The sequence below is a fragment of the Cetorhinus maximus genome, chromosome 1, assembly GCF_964194155.1.
Source record: "Cetorhinus maximus chromosome 1, sCetMax3.hap1.1, whole genome shotgun sequence".
In the NCBI taxonomy this organism is placed as follows: Eukaryota; Metazoa; Chordata; class Chondrichthyes; order Lamniformes; family Cetorhinidae; genus Cetorhinus; species Cetorhinus maximus.
The window spans coordinates 98636857-98659569 of NC_135879.1; the positions used below are offsets into that span (position 1 = coordinate 98636857).

General features: G+C 40.5%; 1 protein-coding gene across 5 annotated transcripts in view; it reads left to right on the top strand.

Moving 5' to 3' along the window:
• Positions 1-22713, top strand: part of shroom3 (shroom family member 3) — a 469510-nt gene that overhangs the window by 402002 nt on the left and 44795 nt on the right. For all 5 annotated transcript variants that reach the window (XM_078544271.1, XM_078544303.1, XM_078544289.1 and 2 more), the window contains one exon: positions 17123-17254. In XM_078544271.1, the coding sequence (XP_078400397.1) occupies positions 17123-17254 (132 nt within the window). The remainder of the gene's footprint in view (positions 1-17122; positions 17255-22713) is intronic.

Here is a 22713-nt window from a genome sequence, read left to right on the forward strand (position 1 = left end):
TCCATTAATGCCACTCTGACGAACACCTAAAAGGCTGTTTTGGGGTGGCATTAATAGAGGCCTGGCAAAAAGTTATTGCTATCCTTGTTCCCCACCCTAACCCCATTTCTGGAGCTTTGTACGGCACGGAGAGATATACATGGATGGAGAGCAAACTATTGTTATCAAGTGAAGTAACAAAATATAAGAAGAATACTATGCAAAATTGAGCCACCATTTAATCTGTTTGTATTCAAGGGGATATATCCATCTCCATTCACCTAGCTTGAGTTGAAGCAGGGGAACCTTTGACATTTTCACGAGCAGTGAATTCTAGGAGAGAGGAGTCAAAAAAAATTGAAGGCTTCCTTTTCCTTCACTTCACAGTGACGACGACATCATCACTGCAATGCTCAGAAATTCATATGGACTACTCCATTAAATTAATGACTTAAAATGTTCCTATTTTAAAACAACAACAACTTACATTAAAGGCACTGTATAAATATAATAAAATGTCACTAGGTGCCTCACGAGCATTATAAAACAAAATATGACTCTGAGGCACAGAAGAAGATATTGGGTCAGATGACCAAGAGCTGGTCAAAAAGATAGGTTTTGAAGGAGGAAAGCGAGGTAGAAAGGGGGAGAGGTGTAGGGAGGGTATTCTAGAGCTTGGGAAACAGGCAGCTGAAGGCACGGCCACCAGATGGTGGAGCAATTAAAATCAGGGATGCTCTAGATATCAGAATTATAGCTGAGCAGATTTCTGAGGGCTATGGGGCTGGAGGAGATTACAGAGATAGGGAGGATTGCGGCCATGGAGGGATTTGAAAACATATATGAGAATTTTAATCAAGACGATCTCTGACCGGGAACCATAGTAGGTCAGCGAGCACAGGAGTGATAGGGGAACAGGACTTGTTGTGAGTTAAGACACGGACAATGGATGACCTCAAGGTTACAGAGGATAGAATGTGGGAGACCAGCCAGGGGTACATTAGAACAGTAAAGTCGAGATGTAACAAAGGCATGAATGAGGGTTTCATCAGCAGATGAGCTGAGGCAAGAACAAAGTTGGGTGAAGTTAAGGAGGTGGAAATAGACAGTTTTACTGATGGCATGGAAATGAAGTCAGAAGTTCATCTCGGGGTCAAATGTGACACCAAGGTTGTAAACAGTCTGGCTTAATCCCAGACTGTTGTCAGGGAGAGGGATGGAGTCAGTAGCTAGGAGAATGGACTTAGGCGTATAAACCATTTTGGCTTTTCAAGTCATGGAAGGTTTTGAAAACCTGAAGTCATTGGTGGACTCCAGCCATAGGTGTGACAGGGTCTGACAGAATGGCTACAAATTTGACAGGCTCAGACTTGAGCTGGCGATTCTGTGTTAGTTTAATAGGAGTCATCCCTACAAGGCCACCAACATTCAAAGCACCGGCTGAGCCTGGTGTAGCATCAACAGCCTTGACTCCAGGGCAATTGAAGCCCACCAGGGTTGAGACCTAGGCTGCTGAAGAGGAGGAGTCACGTTTTGTGAAATATCAAAACCCATTCGTTTTGTAAATGAGGTGGGGGTGGGTGCAGGTAGTTCCAGTCTTTTTGCTGGGAGAAGTACCCATCCTGGCAGATTTTAGAGCGGAACTCTCTAAACCTGGCCTGGGATTCGTGTTACTGTTTTTTTCTCCCCCCTGTGTTTTCTTCTGGAAAGACTAGCCACTATTTATAGAATCATCGTGTTGCTTTGAACAAAATGTTTCCAAGACAAAGTAAAGCTGCTGTAGGGACCTTCTTTTTTCTTCCTAATTTTGCTCCGTAAGATGATCTACGAGCAGAACACGAAAAGGCAATGTGTTCAGTTTAAATCAGCTCTTTTCAACATTAAAAAGATTCAAATAGTATAATAAATAAAAGCAAGTTTCAAAAAAAATCTGCTGAAGTCAGGACTTGGTGCCAAAAGAGAGCTTTTGAGGAAGATGCAACAGGACCATGAAATGGTTAAGAATTACAAGCATTGATTTCACACGGCCTTTTCATTCCTGCATTCCATTTCAATTCCACACTAACCAGTATCTTTAGTTTTGTCACTTTAGCCCTTTAGCTAAGATTCAAAGTGCACTTTATTACCATGCTGGAGGTCGAGGCATGTGAACTATGAAAGCTATGCTACAGACCTGTCTAGCTTCATGAACCCATTATCATACCGTCAATCTGCATTTATTGGTAAATGTCCCCAGTTCTTTGTTTTGCCAAAATCTGAAGGACATTTTAGCTTGTTCCTGTACAAATAAATTTGCCTCTGCCAATATCTGCATGTTCATGCAGCCTGTTGCAGCATAATATGCAGATTGCTTAGGAGTTATTTGTGATCCATTTTCAGTTCAACTTGTTCACAGTTCTATAGTTGATGCATAAATTATTTTATACCTGCCAGATTGGATTTTTCTAAAGTAGAAGTGATATTGTCACCTTACTGTTGAGTTCAAGTTACTAGAGCAAGCTGCTTGGAAAATTCCACTTGTAGGAGGATGGGAACAGGAGTAGACCATTCAGCTTCTCGAGCCTATTCCACCATTCAATTAGATAATGACTAATCTGGACATGAACTCCATTTTCTCCACACTCCCATCATACCCCATCCTAACAAAGACCATTAAATCTAATTCTTGAAAATTTTGGTTGACCCAACATGCGCACAGCCTTATGAGAGAGTGAGTTCTAGATTTCCACTAGCCTTTCTTTGAAAAAAATGACCTTGCACAATTTTAAGATTATGCCCCTTTTTTCTGGATTCCCTTACCACAGAAAATAGATTATCTAAGGACAGAATTTCCCAGTCAGCGTGCGGGGGTGGGACCCGCACACCGACACGTAAAATGACGCGGGGTGATGTCGGGCGTGCGTCCCGACGTCACCCCGCGTCATTTAGATTTTCATTTCAGCAGACGCGCAGCCGAATTGGCTGCGCACCCACTGAATTGTCAAAAGCCTGTTAATTAACTAATTGAGGTCATTGTCAGGGCTGCCTGTCCAACCTTACGGTTGGCGGGCAGGCCGGGAGCCCAGTTGGGCTTCCGAAAAAACATGAAACCTCATCCATGGGCGGGATGAGGTTTCATGAGCGTTTTAAAATGTTTATTAAGTTTTAACATTCAAGTAATTAACATGTCGCAACTCATGTGACAGTGTCACATGAGCTGGGACATGTCAATAATTTTTTTCTTCTTCGTTCAGCACAGGGAGTGCACAGCGCTTCAGGGCAGACGTCACACTGGGCAGGCCTTAATTGGCCCGTCCATGTAAAATGGGGGTGCTGATCAGGAACCCGCCCGCAAACGCGCCCGCACAACCCCCCTGACGGGCAGAAAATTCTGCCCTATATCTCTCCTGATGAATTCCTTAATTATTATTTTAAATATAGAGGACACAAACCAAGTGTATGTCATCTGCCTTCATAACTTAATCCTTTAAACCCAAGATTCATCCTGGTAAATCTGTGCAGTATCCCCTTCAAGGCCAATATGTTTTTCCTGAGACTCATGCCCAAAAACGGATCTAATACTCTGTCCAAAACTCCATGCAACTAAAGCATAAGTTACTCACTTTGTATCTCAACGCCTTTGAAATTAAGGGCATTCCATTGGCCTTGTTATTACTTTTTAATGTGTGCGCACCTGGACATACTTGTCCCTTTGCTCCTCCACAGCTCTCAGTCTCGTTTTGACTTTGATCCAAACCTCAAAGTTCCCCACATTGAACTCCATCTGCTATAGATTTGCCCATTCACATCGGCTGTCCATATTTCTTTACAGTTTCCTGCTCCAATTCTCACAATTTGCTGTTAGTTAACTTGGTGTAAGATGCAAAACTGGATATACAACTCAATCCCTTCAAGTCATTAACACATAGTGAAAAGCTGAGGCCCCAGTACAGATCTTTGGGGAACGCCACTTGTCACATCCTGACAATCAGTGTGGGGATAAAGGTTCTCTATCTCCTACCTCAGAATCAATTACCAACCCACCATGCTGTTAGCTCCAGTTTCATGCACTTTTAGGTAATTTGCCAAAAAATCTCTTGTGTTGAACCTTCTGAAAGTCCACATAGACAAAATCCATAAACACTCCCCTCTCCATCATGAAAGTGACCATCTTCTCAAAAGATTCATCTAGGTTTGTCAGACATAACCTACCCTTGACAAATCCATGCTGACTCACTTTGATCAGCTGATGCTTGTCTTAGCGCTCAGTCATTCTGTTTCTGATAATAGCTTGTTATGTGGTGTACTGCACTAATAAAAGGAATGTGGCCAATAGTGCAGGGCATCACCCAAGTGAGGTGTTGTCAAGCTTTAAATATGTCAACCTTTAAAACTAAAGAAGAAAGAAAAACTAAGGGAGTTGGCCTTACTTTAGTAATTGTGACATTTGCTTGCAAGTTTAAGCAAACACTCTGCAGCTTTCTCACCACTCATTTATCGACATCTATTATAGGCATCAGGGAGTGTGGAGTCCCAGTAGACTCTGATCTTATCATGTCCTATCGACATTGTATTGCTTTCAATTTGTGCTATGGTGCAGTTGTACTTCACCTTGAACAAAAAAAATTGAATGGAAGACTTGATTCTGTTTGTAAAGGTCTGATTCTGTCAGTCGGGGGAGCCTCTCCGATTCTGTTGGGGGTGGTTGGGGGGGGGGGAGCCTCCTGTCCAAGACAGAAGGTCATGGGTTTCAGGATGGTACTTCAGTACATTACTGAGGGTGCTACATTGTCGAAAATGATGCATTTCAGGTGAGACTTTAAACTGAGGCCCTTTCTGCCTACTTGGATGGACCTAACAATCCTATAGCTCTATTCAAGGATTAGTAAGCGAGCTTTTCTAAAGTCTTGGTCAACATTTATCCTTCTGACCTACACCATCAAAAACAATCTACCTGACCACTTATCTCAGGTCAGTTTAGCAAACCTTGCCATGTGCAAGTTGGCTGCTGTGTTTGCCGACATAACAGTGATTATACTTCAGAAGTAATTAATTGACTGTGAAGCACTTGCTGTGGGCATCCTGAGAATGTGTATGGTTGCATGTAAATGCACATTAATTCATTCTTTCTTTTACTTGGGTAGTTCCTGGTTTTATGTACCTACTGTGTGCCCCAATCACTCTCAAATTAGCTATAACATAGTTTAGATGCAGAGTAAAGCTCTCTGCACTGTTCTGATCATGTTGTTTAGTTATTAAGATATATTTTGTTGGGTACATCACATATTGATCACATCCATATTGGTGGTCTAACATACAATCCCTCGGCCTGAATCTTTTGGTCGGCGTGCAGGGGTGGGCCCTGCTCACCGACGCGTAAAATAACATGTGGTGACATCGGGCGTGTGCCCCGACGTCACTGCCCATCATTCCAGTCTTCAGTTCGGCGGGTGCGCACTGGAGTTGGCTGCGCACCTGCCGAACTGTCAGAGGCCAATTAAGGCCATTTAAATAATAATTGAAATAATTAACAAGACTGCCCGTCCAACCTTAAGGTTGGTGGACAGGCAAAGAGCCCAGGCGGCCTTTGCATTTATCATGGAACCTCATCCATGGGCGGGATGAGGTTTCGTGAAGGGTTTATAAATGTTACAAAAATTTTTATTAAAATTCATTGACATGTCCCAGCTCATCTGACACTGTCACATGAGGGGACATGTCTGAATAATTTTTCTTTTCTTTACATTGTTTATGAAAAATTGAAATAATCTCCCTGAGGCAGCTCTGTGCCTCAGGGAGATTTCTGCGTTCTTTCGTGAGCGTAGGTGAAAAAATACAGGCCCTGAGTCTCCCTCCTCCCCCCCCCACCTCGCACAGGGAGTACTCAGCGCTCTGGGTGCGTATCACATTGGGCAGGCCTTAATTGGCCCGCCCACATAAAATGGTGGCGTGCAGTTGATTGCGGGTGGCGATCGGCTGCACGCCCAGCCCACCCAACGGGGAGAAAATTCTCCCTCTAATTTCCAACTTATGGTAATTCAGTGTATATGACTGGAATATCAGTCAGTAATCATCTTGAGGAAGACATTTTGGATGGGATAGACTTAATGACAAAACCCACGTTAAGTGCAGTCTACATATGATGTACGTTAGGAATTGAAGGAAACAAACCTATAGAAAGGACCATGCAGATTACCCAAGTTGTTGCCAGTGGTGGTGCCATTGAAGGTCAAGAGGGAAAATGGTCTTGGGTGTATTGTTAGAGGTAATCATTGCCTGGCATTTACATGGTGTGAATGTTACCTGCCTCTTGGTGCCAGACTGGTGGAAAACTACTTTGATGTTGAGGATAGTTACTCTCCCCTCTCCTTTGACAATCAATCCTCGTGTCCATGGCTGACGGTAGACTCTGAGGTCTGTAGCTGAGTGGTCCTTCCAAAACGAGCATTGATGAACTGGTGAGTTAGTGTCTCTTTCTGACAATATTGATAACCTCTCCCATAATTATGCTGATTATAGGGCAGGAAATTAGCTATGCTAGATTTTTCCTATTCTCTGTGGATGACATATATATGGGCATTTTGTACATTGTTGGCTAGATGCTAGTGTCGCAGCTGCATTGAACAGCTATCTTGTAAGGAACTATTTGGCCTTTGATCAGTGCCTATCCTGTTACATCAGCCACACTCAGGAACTTGATAGTTTTCCACAACTTTTGCATGGCACTAACGTGTCTTGTAAAAACAAAGTTTTCTATTGGGACTCTCAATTTCGTGCCAGAACAGTGTTAACCAAATATCAATATTTGTCTGCAATACCCAATTGGGGAATATTGTTGAAAGGTTTTTAAACTGGGGAGCTTTCCCCCAGGAGACAAAAATGATTTTATCCTTTCCTGTATAATACACTAGCCTAAACCTTGGTTAAGCCTAACTTTAATAATCACCTTATTGTCTTCAGCATCCTTACTGTGTATGATCAGTGAGGCTCTAGCCAATGCATGGATTTTGGATTTGTTGTGATTCCATCCTTTCGTTATGCCTTCATTGTTATTGTTATTACACTGTTTCCCAGTTTAACATTATTTTGCTAAGTATTTGTGTTGAATGGATGTTTGCTGCATTAGAGAATATGGTGGGCCTTGAAAATTTAAATCTACAAGACAGTAGCTAGGATACCTCTTGCAGTATTTTGAGGGTGACTAGGCTTCAGAAGAGATGTTTCCAGCCAAGGTTGCATTTTTTCTATTTCCCTTACAACTCCTGACTGCAGTACTGGATCACGATGCTTTCTCACTCCCAACATGGCATTTACCCAGCAGGAGTTCCTGTCAGTTTAGCACGACAAAATATATTAAATCATTATTTTAAAAACACAATCTCAGGACATTTTATTTTGAATATAATTAGCCAATTAACATTTGTGTTAAATAAAAATCCCTATTTTTTTTGCCAGCTTTGCACATACCATGTCCTGCATACAATCTAAGATGATCAGTTGGATAAGCAATCAAAGATCAGACTGCCTAAGACTGCATTTATATTGCCACTTCAGTTTTGAGACAAAATGGATTTTCAATGCAAAAGTGATATAACCTGAAGCTAAACCCTGTGGTGCAAAACCTGCTCCAGAAGGTATATTGCATTTGTTTGAATTCCCAAGTGTGCCATATAAATACAGCCTGAATAAAATTATTTGAGAAACCATCAGTTGTCACGCGTGTTACTACACATCTGTCATTTAACTGCCGGTGTCCATCTCAAAAGGTGAGATTTAAAAAAAAACAAGGAGCTCTGCTTCATCAGACATAAAGGTCAAAGCTGTGAATCTTCTTGAATGCAACCATATGGACTGAAATGCAGGTCATTAATCAGGGAAAATGACCCACTATTTGTCTTTTTTTGTCCTTCTTGTTAGGATTGTGCAGTCTATTTGTTTTCTGGACCATTAATTATTGCAGCAAGTCATTAATTAGGAATTTTTTTTCAAATAATTTATTTATGTCATGTTGCCATTCCTGACTAATAAGTGGCCCCTATAACTATGTGCGTACGCTTTATAAAATCATTAATGGTTGCCAGTGGCTTACCTTCTCAAATGTTAGCATTACTGCACATTTTATCACCAGTCATCAAAACTATCCAGTCAGGGGAAGAGGCATTTTCAACAAAAGAAGATAACAAATTTCTAAAGGAATAAATTATATTTGCTAAAGATGCCAAGTCATTGGGCAAATCTATAGATGCAAGACATAATTTTATTTAGCATCTCTTGCTTTTTTTTCTTGTTCATCCTTTGAGGTGAAAATGATCATGTTCTTCATCTGGGGTGTTGCATTGGGCTCTGGTGGGTGCATAGGTGACTGCTAAGGCACACGGAAGATTCTGCTGCAAATAGGACAGGATACCGCAGTCGATTGAGTTTTGGATGAGTTACTGGTTCGGGATTTCCTCTCCTTCCATTTTCTCTCCGCCTTTGCCTCTGATATGCGCTTCGTTTCAAAGGAGGATGCTCCATTTTTATTTGGTTGTGCCAGGTGCTGTGAACCAGGGTGTGTTTCTCCTAGGACTCAAAGTCGATATCTACTGTGCAGCTGTCATACTTTGTTACTGATGCAAAAAAAAAATGGAAAGAGAGCCAGTTATTGACCTGGAGCCTCAAATTTATGAGCAGTTACAAATTGTTGACTGTACCAACTTTTTCAGCGAATTCACCAATTTCACACGCATGCTCCAAGGAGATTTCACTGCACCCCTTCCTTGGGCCTGCACTCTTGAGTTTGGCTCCGCGGTATGAGCACAGATTTGAACAAGTGAAGGGGGCAGTCAGTAGAGCATATACCTCCGCCACGCTATGTTAATTCAATGTTGCTACAATTACGCAGCTCTCCCTTGAGGCTTTAGCCTGCTTGGTTGATGCTCTGTAACTACAAAGCTGAAAAAGGAAAGTTCTTTTATTAAGAGCTTCCATTTCACTGAGGAGGCTTCAGGCCAAGCTACATCCAATAAACTGCTGTGAAAACTCTGCTCATATTTTGACAGCTGTGACAAATTCCACCACAGCAGCTGAGACAGTCCACAACATCCTAAAACAAGCAGCAGCATTCTTTTAAAAAAAAATCAATTTGCCCTATCTCTCAATGTTAATGGATCCTTTAAAAATTCCAGGATCCAGATCTGCATCTTGGCCAAAACTATTCAGTTCTTCCTTGGGTCATACCATATCAGTGCACAAAGTTTTGTTGAAATTCGCCCATTTGTTTTTGAGATATACTGTTTCAAACAGCCAAATAGATTAACAGAGGGTGGGATTTTCTGCACCCGCCCACCGCCATGATCTTCCAGTCCCACTGCAAGTCAGTAGACTTCTGGCTGGGGCGCCGCCTCACCAGCGGAAGATCCTGTCCGCGACAGAGTCGGAAAATCCCAGCCAGAGACAAAAACATTGCCACTGAAGGTGGGCAGAGGTTTTTTTTTTGCAAAAATATACTTTATTCATAAAATATCTTCAACAACATTCCAAACCATTTCAAAATCACCATCACAAAAGTACAAACAGATTCAACTTTTACAACATGTATCATGAAATGCATCAATACAATAAATGAATATTACAATCATTTGCAGACATTCATTTTGAGCTGTACCACCCGAGGGGTTCTAAACAGTTCCCAGTCCCTCGGTGCACTGTGGTGCAGAGGTAATGGTAATTAACCCTTCTAAATGCATTTCCAATATTTGCCTGCTTAGACTTAAAAGGACAGGCCAGACTAGCAGCTAAACATTACAATCATGCTCCAGTCTCCTTAAGAGTAATGCCACAGAAGATTGTTCAAAATTGTGTCAGGCATTTTTGCAAAGCAAGTTGTACCTACTGCTAATAAATTTACCATGGCCAAATGATCTACCTTAAAATGGTTGTGGAATGTTATGCAAATATGAAGTACTTGGTTGGCTAGGGGGTTGGAATTGATTGAAAGGCTGCATACAGTCGATGTAATTAAGACGTGTGTAGGGGCAATGTGAAGCTCAATGGAAAAAGCATGGAATTAATTGTGGATGATGGCCAAGATTTAACCTCACTAATAACTGCTGTTTAATGAAAACTGAAATATTAATTTATTGCTTAAATGTAAAAGCAAACTACCCTCCCTCAATGGAGTAATTAATGACTATTCATGATTATAAAAACAAGTGAAGATCATCTGTTTTTGAACTGTGGCATAAAAGGAAGTCTGAAGATGATTCTATCAAAGCAGAGAAATATACCTCCAACTGTCTACAAGAGGATACTAAAAAATATAGACGACGGCCAATTCATTTTACCATTGATGAACTCTGCTCCATGTTAGGAGATTGAGTCGATGACATAATCTCAAATATTAAGGTGCTGTTTTGTTTTGCAAACTGATCCCCAAGTGATTTGTTCTTATTGCAGCCCTTGGAAACACTTAGCCCACAGTGCCTGTTCACTTTTGGTGATGTAATTTAGTTTTACTAAACCTACTGGCTAAATAAGGAAATGCATTGTCAGTCAGTTTTGTGGCAGCATTTTGACTTTGTGAGATAATATAGAACAGTGATAACAAATTGGCAGAAATTTTCTTTCTATTAGAGTCAATGGAAGTAAAAAGTCAAAATTATCCTGTGTCTTTTCAACAAGTATGCTGTCAAATGTGGTGCTAAGAAGTTTGAAAACTGCTCTGGCCAAAATTATTTGACCTTAGTTGCAGAGCATTGACATTTGTTACTGCATATATGTGCCCTTTATTTTATTCCTTTTCTTTCATAAAATCCTTGTTTAGGCTTGCCTTTGGCTTGTCACATTCTGCTTGTAATTGAATACACTCAGGCTCTGAGTTAATCTCTATGTGATCTTTTCACCCTACTCACCAGACAAATTATCACTGCTATGACGTGTTGAATTCCAAAAGCCTTTAGTTCGTAGAAAGTGACATGAACTACACCTATCTTTTTGGTACTGTTTGTGCATACTGCTATTTTAGGCATCATGCAATCTTCAGCCTATATTTAACTGTCTATTAGAAAACATTCTGTAATTCTAATTTTTTGTAGTAAGTTCTGATTTTAGGTTATTTCTTGAAGAATCGTATTGCATGGGCCGCACATTGAATCAGCGTTACATAATTTTTATCAACTGAGCAATCAGGGATGCACAGTTGCTATACTTTGCTGACTGTCCAATTTCCCACTTTCTTACACATTACATCTTCACAGATGAGGGCATCTCAAAACTGGTACTGCAACTAAACAGGATGACCTCTGTCGCTGCAGCTATCATAGTCACATGTTCAGCAATGTTTTAGGTGATGTCAAATTAACTATAGGTAAAACATGTAAATCTACAATCACATGCTCTTGGAAGGATCACATGGTCTCAAACTACAAGGGGCTTCTTAGGGAGGCCTTGGCAATGGTAGATTACCAGGATTTTAAAGGAGAGGCGAGAGGATCGGACCAGGTTGACATTCTTCAAGGAGGAAAGGATGCCAGAGAGACCAAGGTGAGATTTGTTGATGAGGGCCACAGCATCACCACAGCAGTTTGGGTGGAGCAGGTGATGGAAAGTACATCCAAGTGAGAAAGCTTCGCTAAGGGTCAGAGTGATGCCGATTTTAAGCCAAGTTGCAATCAAAGACAGAACGTCAGTATGATCAAGGTTATGAAGGCTAGGGCCTTGTTTCTACGTGAACAGATGTTCTACAGAGAACCACGGAGATTACCAATAAGCAGAATCTAAGGATGGGTGAAATTAATGGGATGGTTGAAGAGATTGGCGAGTGAACTGGACAGGAACGCTGTTATGATATGGCAAGTGGCATTTGCCAGGCTGACCAAATCCAGAAGGGAAACTTGGCCACGCTATCACAACAGTTTTGCAATTTGTATTTATTATGAGAAGATTTGTGCACTGAATTCAGAAATAATGAGTCCACTAACACCTTTAGAGATTTTACAAATTAAACTAAAACACTTTTTAATAAAAGAAAAGAATAAAACACATAAGATTACAATTACACGGTTACTTAATAATATAACAATTCCCAAAATTCCTAATTAATCAGACTCCCAACTACACACCCGCTTTTAATGCAACAGTCCAAAATAGGTTTTAAATGTATAGCAACAATCCAGCAAGATCATCACAAGCACCCACTCGACAGTGGAATTCCAAAGGCTTTTAACACAACTTTGGTTACTGGAACAGGAGACTTCTGCAAAGTGACTAGAGGTTCCCCCCCAAGTCTGTTTCACACGGTGTACCTTTCAGATATTACACGGCCACACCTCATATAGTCTTCCATCCTTCTTTAAACATATTTTTCCTCCTTTCATTTATAAATCCCATTGTTCCCACATGCCTTTGGAATTTACTTTTCCCATAATATAAAAATTGCTTATGTTGTCATTATGGTCAGCACTTTTGGGAAAAATCAATGTAATAACCTGCCTTATTTATCTTTTTAGTTGTAAACATCCTACCATCGCTTTGAAAAACAAGCCCCTCTCCACTTATCTTAAAATGCAAATTTCATTCACACTCTATCTGCTGACTTTACCCTAGCTCACTCATTAGTATTTCAAAAGCTCCTTTTACAACTGATTCTTTTGATAATTTCAGCCTTGCAGTCTATCCATCTCTAGTTTAACTAAATCAGCCACACAGAACCATCCACACGCACACAAACATAAGCCTACTTTACAACATTCCCCAATAATATTAAGAAAAATATGATAGTTTTGTGACAACACCAACAACTTGAATTGAGTAGGAAGTGTCAGAATAAACTAGGTCAAAGTCAGTAAATGGATTCCTGGAGCAATGGCAATTGGATATAGAATTGACTATCGAAGTAACAATCCGTAAATAGTGGTCTAGTTGGTTTGTTGAAAATCCAAATATTATTTTGTCTTCCTTTGTTTTTAGATTAATCAATTGAGTGTGAAGGTCAGTATGCTTATAATGAACCAGAATGTAACACGCCAATGTGTAAATTGAACATTTCACGAGGGACTATATCCCCAGACATCCACCAATTTTTTGGCTTCACCATTTGGATTTTTCCTTCAATCTTTCGTGTTTTTTCCTCTCCAATACAAGTAAAGGAATGTTGGATACATGCAGGGCTTAACCTGCAAAACCCACCTCACTACTTTCATTTTACATGTCAGTTCTTATAGGGGGGCGGAGGGGGGGGTTGTGTCAGCTTTCATTTAACTGGTGTTCAGCTTTTACTAGTTTCCTAGAAAACTATGTATGCAAAATGGTGATTTAATGGAAAATACTCCTTCAGGATATTACTCCATTTCTTTGTACCATAACTGACCCAATACAGGATGTTGATTATGAGGAGAACTTCTATTGTTGTAATACTGTGCTCACTACAGAAAGAACTATAATTGTAATTAAGGTATTATAATAGCTGAATTTCATCCATTATGAATATGATGGGTTACTTTACCCGGTAGTATGGGTTAATAAAACCTGTGATGGATAAAAGCATGAAATGGGAAAGTGCCCTGAGGAACTCTTCATTATTTCGGTGAATGGATGTCCATGCACAGTTCTATAACTGCATTTACAAATAATGTCAGTTACTATTTGCGCTCATTGTCCACAGGTCAACATGTCCGTTTTAAAGGGTATTTCCCTAACTGGTTGTTGATACCTGGTTCTAGCAATTTAACCTATCATACAAAGACAATTCTCCAATATGTCTATAAAGCTTTTTTAATGTAATTATTTTCTGTCTGTATTTCCAATAAAGTTCTATTAATTGTGCCAGTGACATAAATGGATCTCCTGAAAGGTCAAATTATATTTGCATTTGTGTGTCAAACAGTAACAGGAGTTCGGAAATTACTTGATTATTTATTCACCTGGGTGAAGGGCAAAATGAGGAGCAGGGATTTTCTGGATTTCACTGTGTAAAGCTTTCCACTTCTTCAACTCTCTTACTACCTTCAAAACCAGTTTCTTTGATGATGCTTTTGGTCCCAACTCGTAACATCTCCCTCCTTGGTTCAGTAACGATATCCCTAATATCTATTTATGAAGTACCAAGGCACATTTTATTTGCATGAAATGTTATATAAACATTGTTGGAAGAGGATGTAAATAAAGAAGTCGTGGTTTAATGACACCAAGATTGCCTTTTTGAGAAACAGCATATTGTAGAAGTTCCACTATTTTGGGAAATACTAGGAGATGGTGTAATGGATCTTTCTGAAATTAATAGAATTTCAGCAATGTGTTTTTGTGTTCTGCCTTTCTGCTTTTGATTCTGTGAAAGAAGATAGATAAATTGCCACTTAAGGAACTACTTATTCCCTGCAAAGTTTGTAAAGCTTCATATTTTTATTCTAAAGACATGAGACATTTTGCAAAATATTTTAAAATTTCATCATCGACTTGCATTTGTATAGCGCTTGCAACAGATGTATGAGGAAAGTTTAAATGCCCAATTAATGAAATTTCTGGAAAGAGTTTCCATTTCACAGCAATGCAACAGTGACAGTGTAGCTCTCAAGTCTGGTTCTGTCTTTGTAGGAGAATTGAGCGATTGTGCAAAGGAAGCAGTCTCGGACTGCTTGGGTTTAACAATGCATAGACTATTCCAGTGTGGTATCAAGCTAAGTTTGCCAAGGGGTTGCATGAGCTACCTAAATGTAAAGAGCTTATTAAAATACATGGAGGAAGCAGTTTAATAGTCACAAGCAGAGCTTTGCGTGTTTACCCTAGAACTGGGGTGTTTCACTGCTACAATTATTTGTACCCCAACTGCTGTTTCGATGACTCGTTCGCATGGAGGCACCTGTTTCCAACAGCCCAAAACCCACATCAAATTCAGAAGCAAGTGGCAAATGTATGCCTCAAGAATCCATGATTGCCTCAGCAGTACAACTTCAAAATGTGTCCATCATGGGCATAAAATATAAATACTGGCACACAAAGGAATTACAAAGAGGAGAAAGATTTATGTTGCATGCTTTTTGAAGTTCTATTTCCCAAAGGCCTCTACCATCTTTTATTCTTGGACGTCCAGCGTTTTGGTGCAAAATGTATGAAAACTATTTTAAGAATCATTTAGCAAATCTCTAAACTGAAGCCTTCTTTGAGGTAGGTAGATTTTGCTTTGGTGCAAATGCAATGAAGCAGCAACACCTTCTTTGGAAACCAGGCCATGTTTTAACTCTTCTGGGTGTTTTTCTTTAAGTGATTTGTTTTTAGTTGTTAATGTCCAGAGTACTGGGTTAGGGAGAGGAGAAATCAGTCAGGCCTCCTCCTGCTGATTGTTGTCCAGTGACGCTTGCTAGAAAGATGTATCTATGCTGAGATTGGATGGAGAGAGGATCAAATGTGGCTACAATGCCCATGACTAACAAATAACCTTCTGTCATTCTGGGATAGAAATCCACCTTGGACGTCAGTGCAAATCGGGCATTAGCTCATCAGCAGCCCGATATTCGGTTCCATTGGCCTCGTAACGGGTGACCAAAGCAATACTGTCTGTTTTCTATCCCTGTGTTTTAGGTGGCCACTTTGCTGAGGCACTGAAGTTATGCTGGCACTACTGGAGTTTGGCTCAGAATGAATCAGCACTTTGAAAATAAAAAGGCAAAGAAAATTGGGGGGAAAGCAGGGAAAAGGGAAACCAATTCCAGCTTTTAAATATGGCTGTAACTCAGTGCTCCTGGCTTCCATCTCACCTAAAAGTTAAATTCTGTAGTAGATCAAAAGGATTTCTACTTTATCACAATTGCCTATCTGAATTATCAAGCAATAAATTTAAATTATTGCTTCAGAATACTTTGTTCAGCCTAGCAACTGACCTCAAAGTTCAATCATTCTATTTTTCACTTTTAACACATTTGAAGGAAGAATCAAGAAGCTGTCATTGCCAAATTAAATTTTCTTTAGAAACTCTTAAGGCGAAAGCTGTAAATGAGGATTTATTTTACTTTGATATTGTTTGTGTATTAGCTTTTTACTTTTCTATATTGGTTTAATCCAGACTGCTGCTGTTCTTCCAAAAATAAACCGTTGGGAGAGAAACCTGGCTGCTGTTGTGGTATTTATTGCACTAGGTTTACTAACCATTAGGTACCCTTTGAAGCCCCAAAGTGCACTTCGATGTGATTGATTAAGCAAGGGACCATCCTGAGAATGTTTCAATCCCCTTGGGTTTTACTTGCATCACAAGTGGTGTTCACCATAATCATCATTCTTGTTTTAAAGACATGCAAGCATATGCTGCAGGAACAGATGATATAACTGCAATATTTCCCTCAGTTGATTGGCCTTTGCTTTGTATCACCGTCTGGTAACAAAACCAAGATTAGAAACACACACACCTGGGGAATTATAGACTGGTTTCCACTTTTAACTGCCTGACAGTAACTCTACCCCTTGTTTGACAGAACTTCTTGTAACCTAGTGGTTTTTGCTGATAGATCTGGCCATTTTGGCAACACTATCTTTGGAGTTGTCATTATTTTGACGGTTAGAAGTTATCAAAGAGGTGGTTCCAACATATTTACCGTGGCTGTAAAGTGCCAGGATCATTTCAAACGCATTTCGCTTGCAGGATCAGGCATCATATCCCGTCTCTTCATTGTTGCTTTTCTCAGTGCTGTTTTCTATCCTGTTCTTGTCGTGAGAGTAGACGATGACTGGAAGTGGAAGAGAACATAAAATCAAGCACCCTTTTTAATGGGAGCGAACAGATTTTTTTTAAAAAGCGCACACTGGAGATGGGCTTCTAACTCTAACTTAGCTGAAAGGAAGTATAGAATCTGAGAGGAAGTGACCGGGTCTATCGTAAAACATTGATTCCCCTTGGCGATCTGAATGATTATTTCAAAATTCTGTAATCTCTTTCTTTATTTCTTGTATTTCTCCACAGACTGTTTTCAATGTCTCTGTGCACTGAAAATTATGCTTATTTTTCAGAAGAGCAAAAAATACAGGAAAACGAGAAGAGCTCCTTTTATTTTGTGTGTCAACAGATATAGAATGAAAGTGAACGTGGAAATTATTCACTGGGCAGAATAAAGAAACAAATAAAACTGTGTTGACCTTTATTTATTACTATTGCCTACTCTGTTGCTAAATCTATATTTTGTTTTGTCTCTGTCCACAGGCGGACTGAACACACAGCCCGACCTCACTCCTGGCATTCTACAAAATTAGTGGAAAACCAACCAGATTCAAGCATGATGCAAATATCTCAGGGCACGATCAGCACTCCTTGGCACCAAACCTACCATTCTAGGTTAGTAGGGGTCTAGTTTATTGCTATGGCAACAAAGGAATCTGCTATTTTCTTCTGTACTGTGAAACCATTTGAACCAAAAAAGAATTGCCTTCAAAGCGGGGGATTTAATCTTGTTTCACATGCAGTAATGGAATGGCAGATTTAACAGCAGATGTTTTACAACCTTTGCTTCCACCACTGGCTAAAAATATTGTTAGTTATTGCTATTGCTTCAGCCACTTACAGATATCCACCGTTAATTTTCGTTAATGTTTTCAAGTTGAAGATTTAGAGAATCCTCATTGTAAAATCTGTGTAAAAACAAATAAATATGTATTACATTTAATGCCTAGTCTCCATTGTTGGCATAAAAGAGGATCTTACAGAATCTCAGAATTTTAATGGCACAGGAGGCCATTCGGCCCATTGAGTCTGCACTGGTTCTCCAAAGACCTTGTGCCATTTCCCCGTACCGTTGCATATTGTTTCTATTCAAATAATCACCTAATGCCCTCTTGAATGCCTCGATTGAACCTGCCTCTATCACAGAGATAAAAACAAAAAACTGCGGATGCTGGAAATTCAAAACAAAAACAGAAACAGAAATACCTGGAAAAACTCAGCAGGTCTGGCAGCATCGGCGGAGAAGAGTACAGTTGACATTTCGAGTCCTCATGACCCTTCAACAGAACTAAGTAAAAATAGGAGAGGGGTGAAATATAAGCTGGTTTGAGGGGGGGTAGGGGGGTGGGGGGTGGTTGTTGGGACAAGCATTCCCATTCTCTCAGTTTCTTCGCCTCCGTCGCATCTGTTCTGATGATGCTACCTTCAAAAACAGTTCCTCTGACGTGTCCTCCTTCCTTAACTGAGGTTTTCCACCCACGGTAGTTGACAGGGCCCTCAACCATGTCCGGCCCATCTCCCGCGCATCCGCCCTCACACCTTCTCCTCCCTCCCAGAAACATGATAGGGTCCCCCTTGTCCTCACTTATCACCCCACCAGCCTCCGCATTCAAAGGATCATCCTCCACCAACTCCAGCATGATGCCACCACCAAACACACCTTCCCTTCACCCCCCCTGGCGGCATTCCGTAGGGATCGTTCCCTCCGTGACACCCTGGTCCACTCCTCCATCACCCCCTACACCTCAACCCCCACCTACGGCACCTCCCCATGCGAACGTAAGATATGCAACACCTGCCCCTTCACTTCCTCTCTCTTCACCGTCCAAGGGCCCAAACACTCCTTTCAAGTGAAGCATCATTTCACTTGCATTTCCCCTAACTTAGTCTACTGCATTCGTTGCTCCCAATGCGGTTTCCTCTATATTGGAGAGACCAAACGCAGACTGGGTGACCGCTTTGCAGAACACCTTCGGTCTGTCCGCAAGCATGACCCAGACCTCCCTGTCGCTTGCCATTTTAACACTCCACCCTGCTCTCTTGCCCACATGTCTGTCCTTGGCTTGCTGCTGCATTGTTCCAGTGAAGCTCAATGCAAACTGGAGGAACAGCACCTCATCTTCCAACTAGGCACTTTACAGCCTTCCGGACTGAATATTGAGTTCAACAATTTTAGATCTTAAACTCCCTCCTCCATCCCCACCCCCTTAACGTTTCTTCCCCCTCCTTTTTGTTTTTTCCAATAATTTATATAGATTTTTCTTTTCCCACCTATTTCCATTATTTTTAAATGTATTCCACCGATCATTTATCTATACCTTTTATGCCCTTTTAGTCTTATTTCACCCCACCCCCACTAGAGCTATCTGTACCTTGCTTGTCCTGCTATCCACTCTTAATTAGCACATTCCTTTAGATAATATCACCACCTTCAACACCTCTTTGTTCTTTTGTCTGTGACATCTTTTGGTTATCTCCTCCTATCACTGCTTGCTTGTCCCAACCACCCCCTCCCCACCCCCCAAACCAGCTTATATTTCATCCCTCTCCTATTTTTACTTAGTTCTGTTGAAGGGTCATGAGGACTCAAAACGTCAACTGTACTCTTCTCCGCCGATGCTGCCAGACCTGCTGAGTTTTTCCAGGTATTTCTGTTTCTGTTTTTGTTCTGCCTCTATCACACTTCCAGGCAGTGCATTCCAGATCCAAACCACTCGTGTGAAAAAGTTTTTCTCACGTCCCATTTTCTTCTTTTGCAAATCACCTTAAATCTGTGCCCTCTCATTCTTGATCCTTTTACGAGTGGGAGCAGCTTCTCCCTATCTACTCTGTCCAGCCCCCTCATGATTTTGAACATCTCTATCAAATCTCCTCTCAGCCGCCTTCTCTCGAAGGAGTACAGTCCCAACCTCTCCAATCTATCCTCATAGCTGAAGTTTCCCTGGAACCATTCTTTTAAACCTCTTCTGCACACTCTCCAATGTGTTTACATCCTTCCTATAATGTGACGCCCAGAACTGTACACAATATTCCAGCTGAGGTCTAATGAGTGTCTTATATAAATTCAGCATAACCTCCCTACTCTTGCACTCTATGCCCCTATTGATAAAGCCCAGGATACTTAATGCTTTATTAACTGCTCTTTCCACCTGTCCTGCCACCTTCAGTCATCTATGCACATATACACCTAAGCCTTTCTGCTCCCTCATCCCCTTCAGAATGTCACTCCTTATTTTATATTGTCTGTCCATGTTCTTCCTACCAAAATGCATCACCTCACATTTCTCCGCATTGAACTTCATCTGCCATCTATCTTCCCACTCCTCCAACTTCTCTGTGTCCTTTTGAAGTTCCACACCGGCCTCCTCGCAGTTCACAACACTCCCAAGCTTCGTATCGCCCGCAAACTTTGAAATTGTCCCCTGCACAACAAGATCTAGATTATTAATATATATCAGGAAAAGCAAGGGTCCCAAAACCGACCACTGGGGGACTCCACCTTCCACCAGCCCGAAAAATATCCATTGATCATTACCCTCTGCTCCCTGTTTTTTGCCAATTTCGTTTCCGTTTTGCTACTGTCCCTTTTATTCTATGAGCTATAACTTTTCTCACAAGTTGGTTGTGTGGCACTGTATCAAATGCCTTTTGAAAGTCCATGTACACCACAACAACAACATTACCCTCATCGACCTTTTTCTGTTACCTCTCCAAAAATACTCCAGCAAATTAGTTAAACAGGATTTCCCCTTTAGAAATCCATGCTAGCTCTTCCTTAACAACCCATATTCTTCATGTGACTATTAATTCTATCCCAATTAATTGTTTCTAGAATCTTGCCCACCACTGAAGTTAAACTGACTGGTCTGTAATTGCTGAGCTTATCCTTACAACCTTTTTTGAACAAGGGTGTAATGTTTGCAATTCTCCAATCCTCTGGCACCACTCCTGAGTCTATGGAAGACTGAAAGATTATGGCCAGTGCCCCTGCAATTTCTACTCTCACTTCCTTCAATATCCTTGGGTGTATCTCATCTGCTCCCGGTGCCTTGTCAACTTTAAGTACCGACAGTTTATTCAACACTTCCTTCTTGTCAATTTTGAACCCTTCTAGTGACAGAGTTCCTTTGTCTGTCACCATGGCCTGGGTAGCATCTACCTCCTTGGTAAAGACAGATGCAAATTATTCATTTAATACCTCTGCCATGGCCCCTTCGTCTATGTGTAAATTCCCTTTTAGGTCCCTAATTGGCCCTACTCCTCCTTTTACCACCCTTTTACTATTTATATGTCTATAGAAGACTTGGGATTCCTATCATAATCCCTCTTCACTTCTCTAATGTGCTCTTTTACCTCCCCTCTGAACTTTCTGTATTCCTCTTGGCTCTCAGTTATATTTTCTACCGGACACCTGTCATAAGTGCATTTTTTCTTCATTATCTTAATTTCAGTCTCCTTTTCCATCCAGGGATCTCTCGATTTGTTTGCCCTACCTTTCCCTTTCGATGGTATATACCTTGACTGTGTCCAAACCAATTCTTTTTTGAAGGTAGCCCATTGTTCAGCTACAGTTTCTCCTGCCAATCTTTCGTTCCAGTCTATCTGGCCCAGCTCTGTTCTTGCCCCATTGAAGTCGGCTCTTGTCCAGTTAATTATTCTTACTCTGGATTGCCTATCACCCTTTTCTATCAACATCCTCAAAAGTACAATACAATGATCACTGTCTCCTAAATGTTCCATCACTGACACTTGATCTACTTGGCACGCCTCATTTCCAAGAACTAAGTCCAACAGTACGTCTTTTCTTGTGGATTGGACGCATACTGCTGTAGAAAATTCTCCTGAATATAATCTAGAAACTTTTGCTCCCCTCCACCCTTTACACTACCACTGTCCCAGTCTATATTCGGGTAATTAAAGCCCTCCATTATAACAAATCTATAATGCATGCATCTCTCTGTAATTTCCCTGCAGATATGTTCTTGTAAGCCCTTTTCACTATTTGGCGGTCTATAGGCTATGCCGAGTGATGTAATTGCACCCTTTTTGTGCAAGTTTTGTGCAAGCAACATGTTTTCTATTTAGATGCATCACTTTCATCTTCTCCCTACCCCAGATATGCTTACTCTTGGGTTGGATCATAAAAATAACTATGTTAATAATCAGCAAAGAGATTTAAAACTCCTTACCTATAAATTAGGTACATATACTTTAATTGGTATATATGCTGCCTTGGCTTCACATAACTAGGGTTAAGTCAGTTGGGCAACACAGCCTACCCTTGCTGCTAAATCGTTGCAGTGGAATTTGTTCAGTTACACTGATCTGCTAAATCTAGTTGCACTAATGCGTCTAATTTGTACATGTATGTCTTAATTTCTTTTTTGCAAGTAAAATTGAAAAAAAAAATTATGAACAATGTGAACTCCTTTCCCCTAAGTTTCTGAAAGAACCATTTTGTTTTTCAATCAGATGTCTCCTTCTGATTTTCACACCATCTCCTAATTTCCTCCTTCCTGTAAGTTTTTTCATCATTAGCCTTAAGGTTAACTTATTGTAGCAGCCATAATAGGAAATTAAGTACGCTTATTTTAAATGGGGAAACTAACTGAATTTTGGACTCTTGTTGGATGCACATGCAGCAAATCCATTTTATTTTTTGTTAAATTGGTACATTGCAGAGAGACAAGTTGTGTTTTAAGTGTCTGAAATATTCTTAATCTTTACAAGTGAGTTCAATTTGAGTTAAAAGCAAAATACTGCGGATGCTGGAAATCTGAAATAAAAACAGAAAATGCTGGAAAAACTCAGCAGGCCTGGCAGCATCTTTGGAGAGAGAAACAGAGTTAACATTTCGAGACCGTATGACTCTTCTTCAATTGAGTTATGTTATTACATACTTTATATTCAGAATAGACAGAAATACATCTTAGTGATGGCATTGAAATGGGAGATTTCTTGTCAATTTAGTAATAAACCTCTATTTGGCATAATCAGGAACCATGCAGTACACAGTGATTGGTGACATTGCTATCTTGCACTTACAGTTGAGAAATGTTATTTGGGAAGTAAGT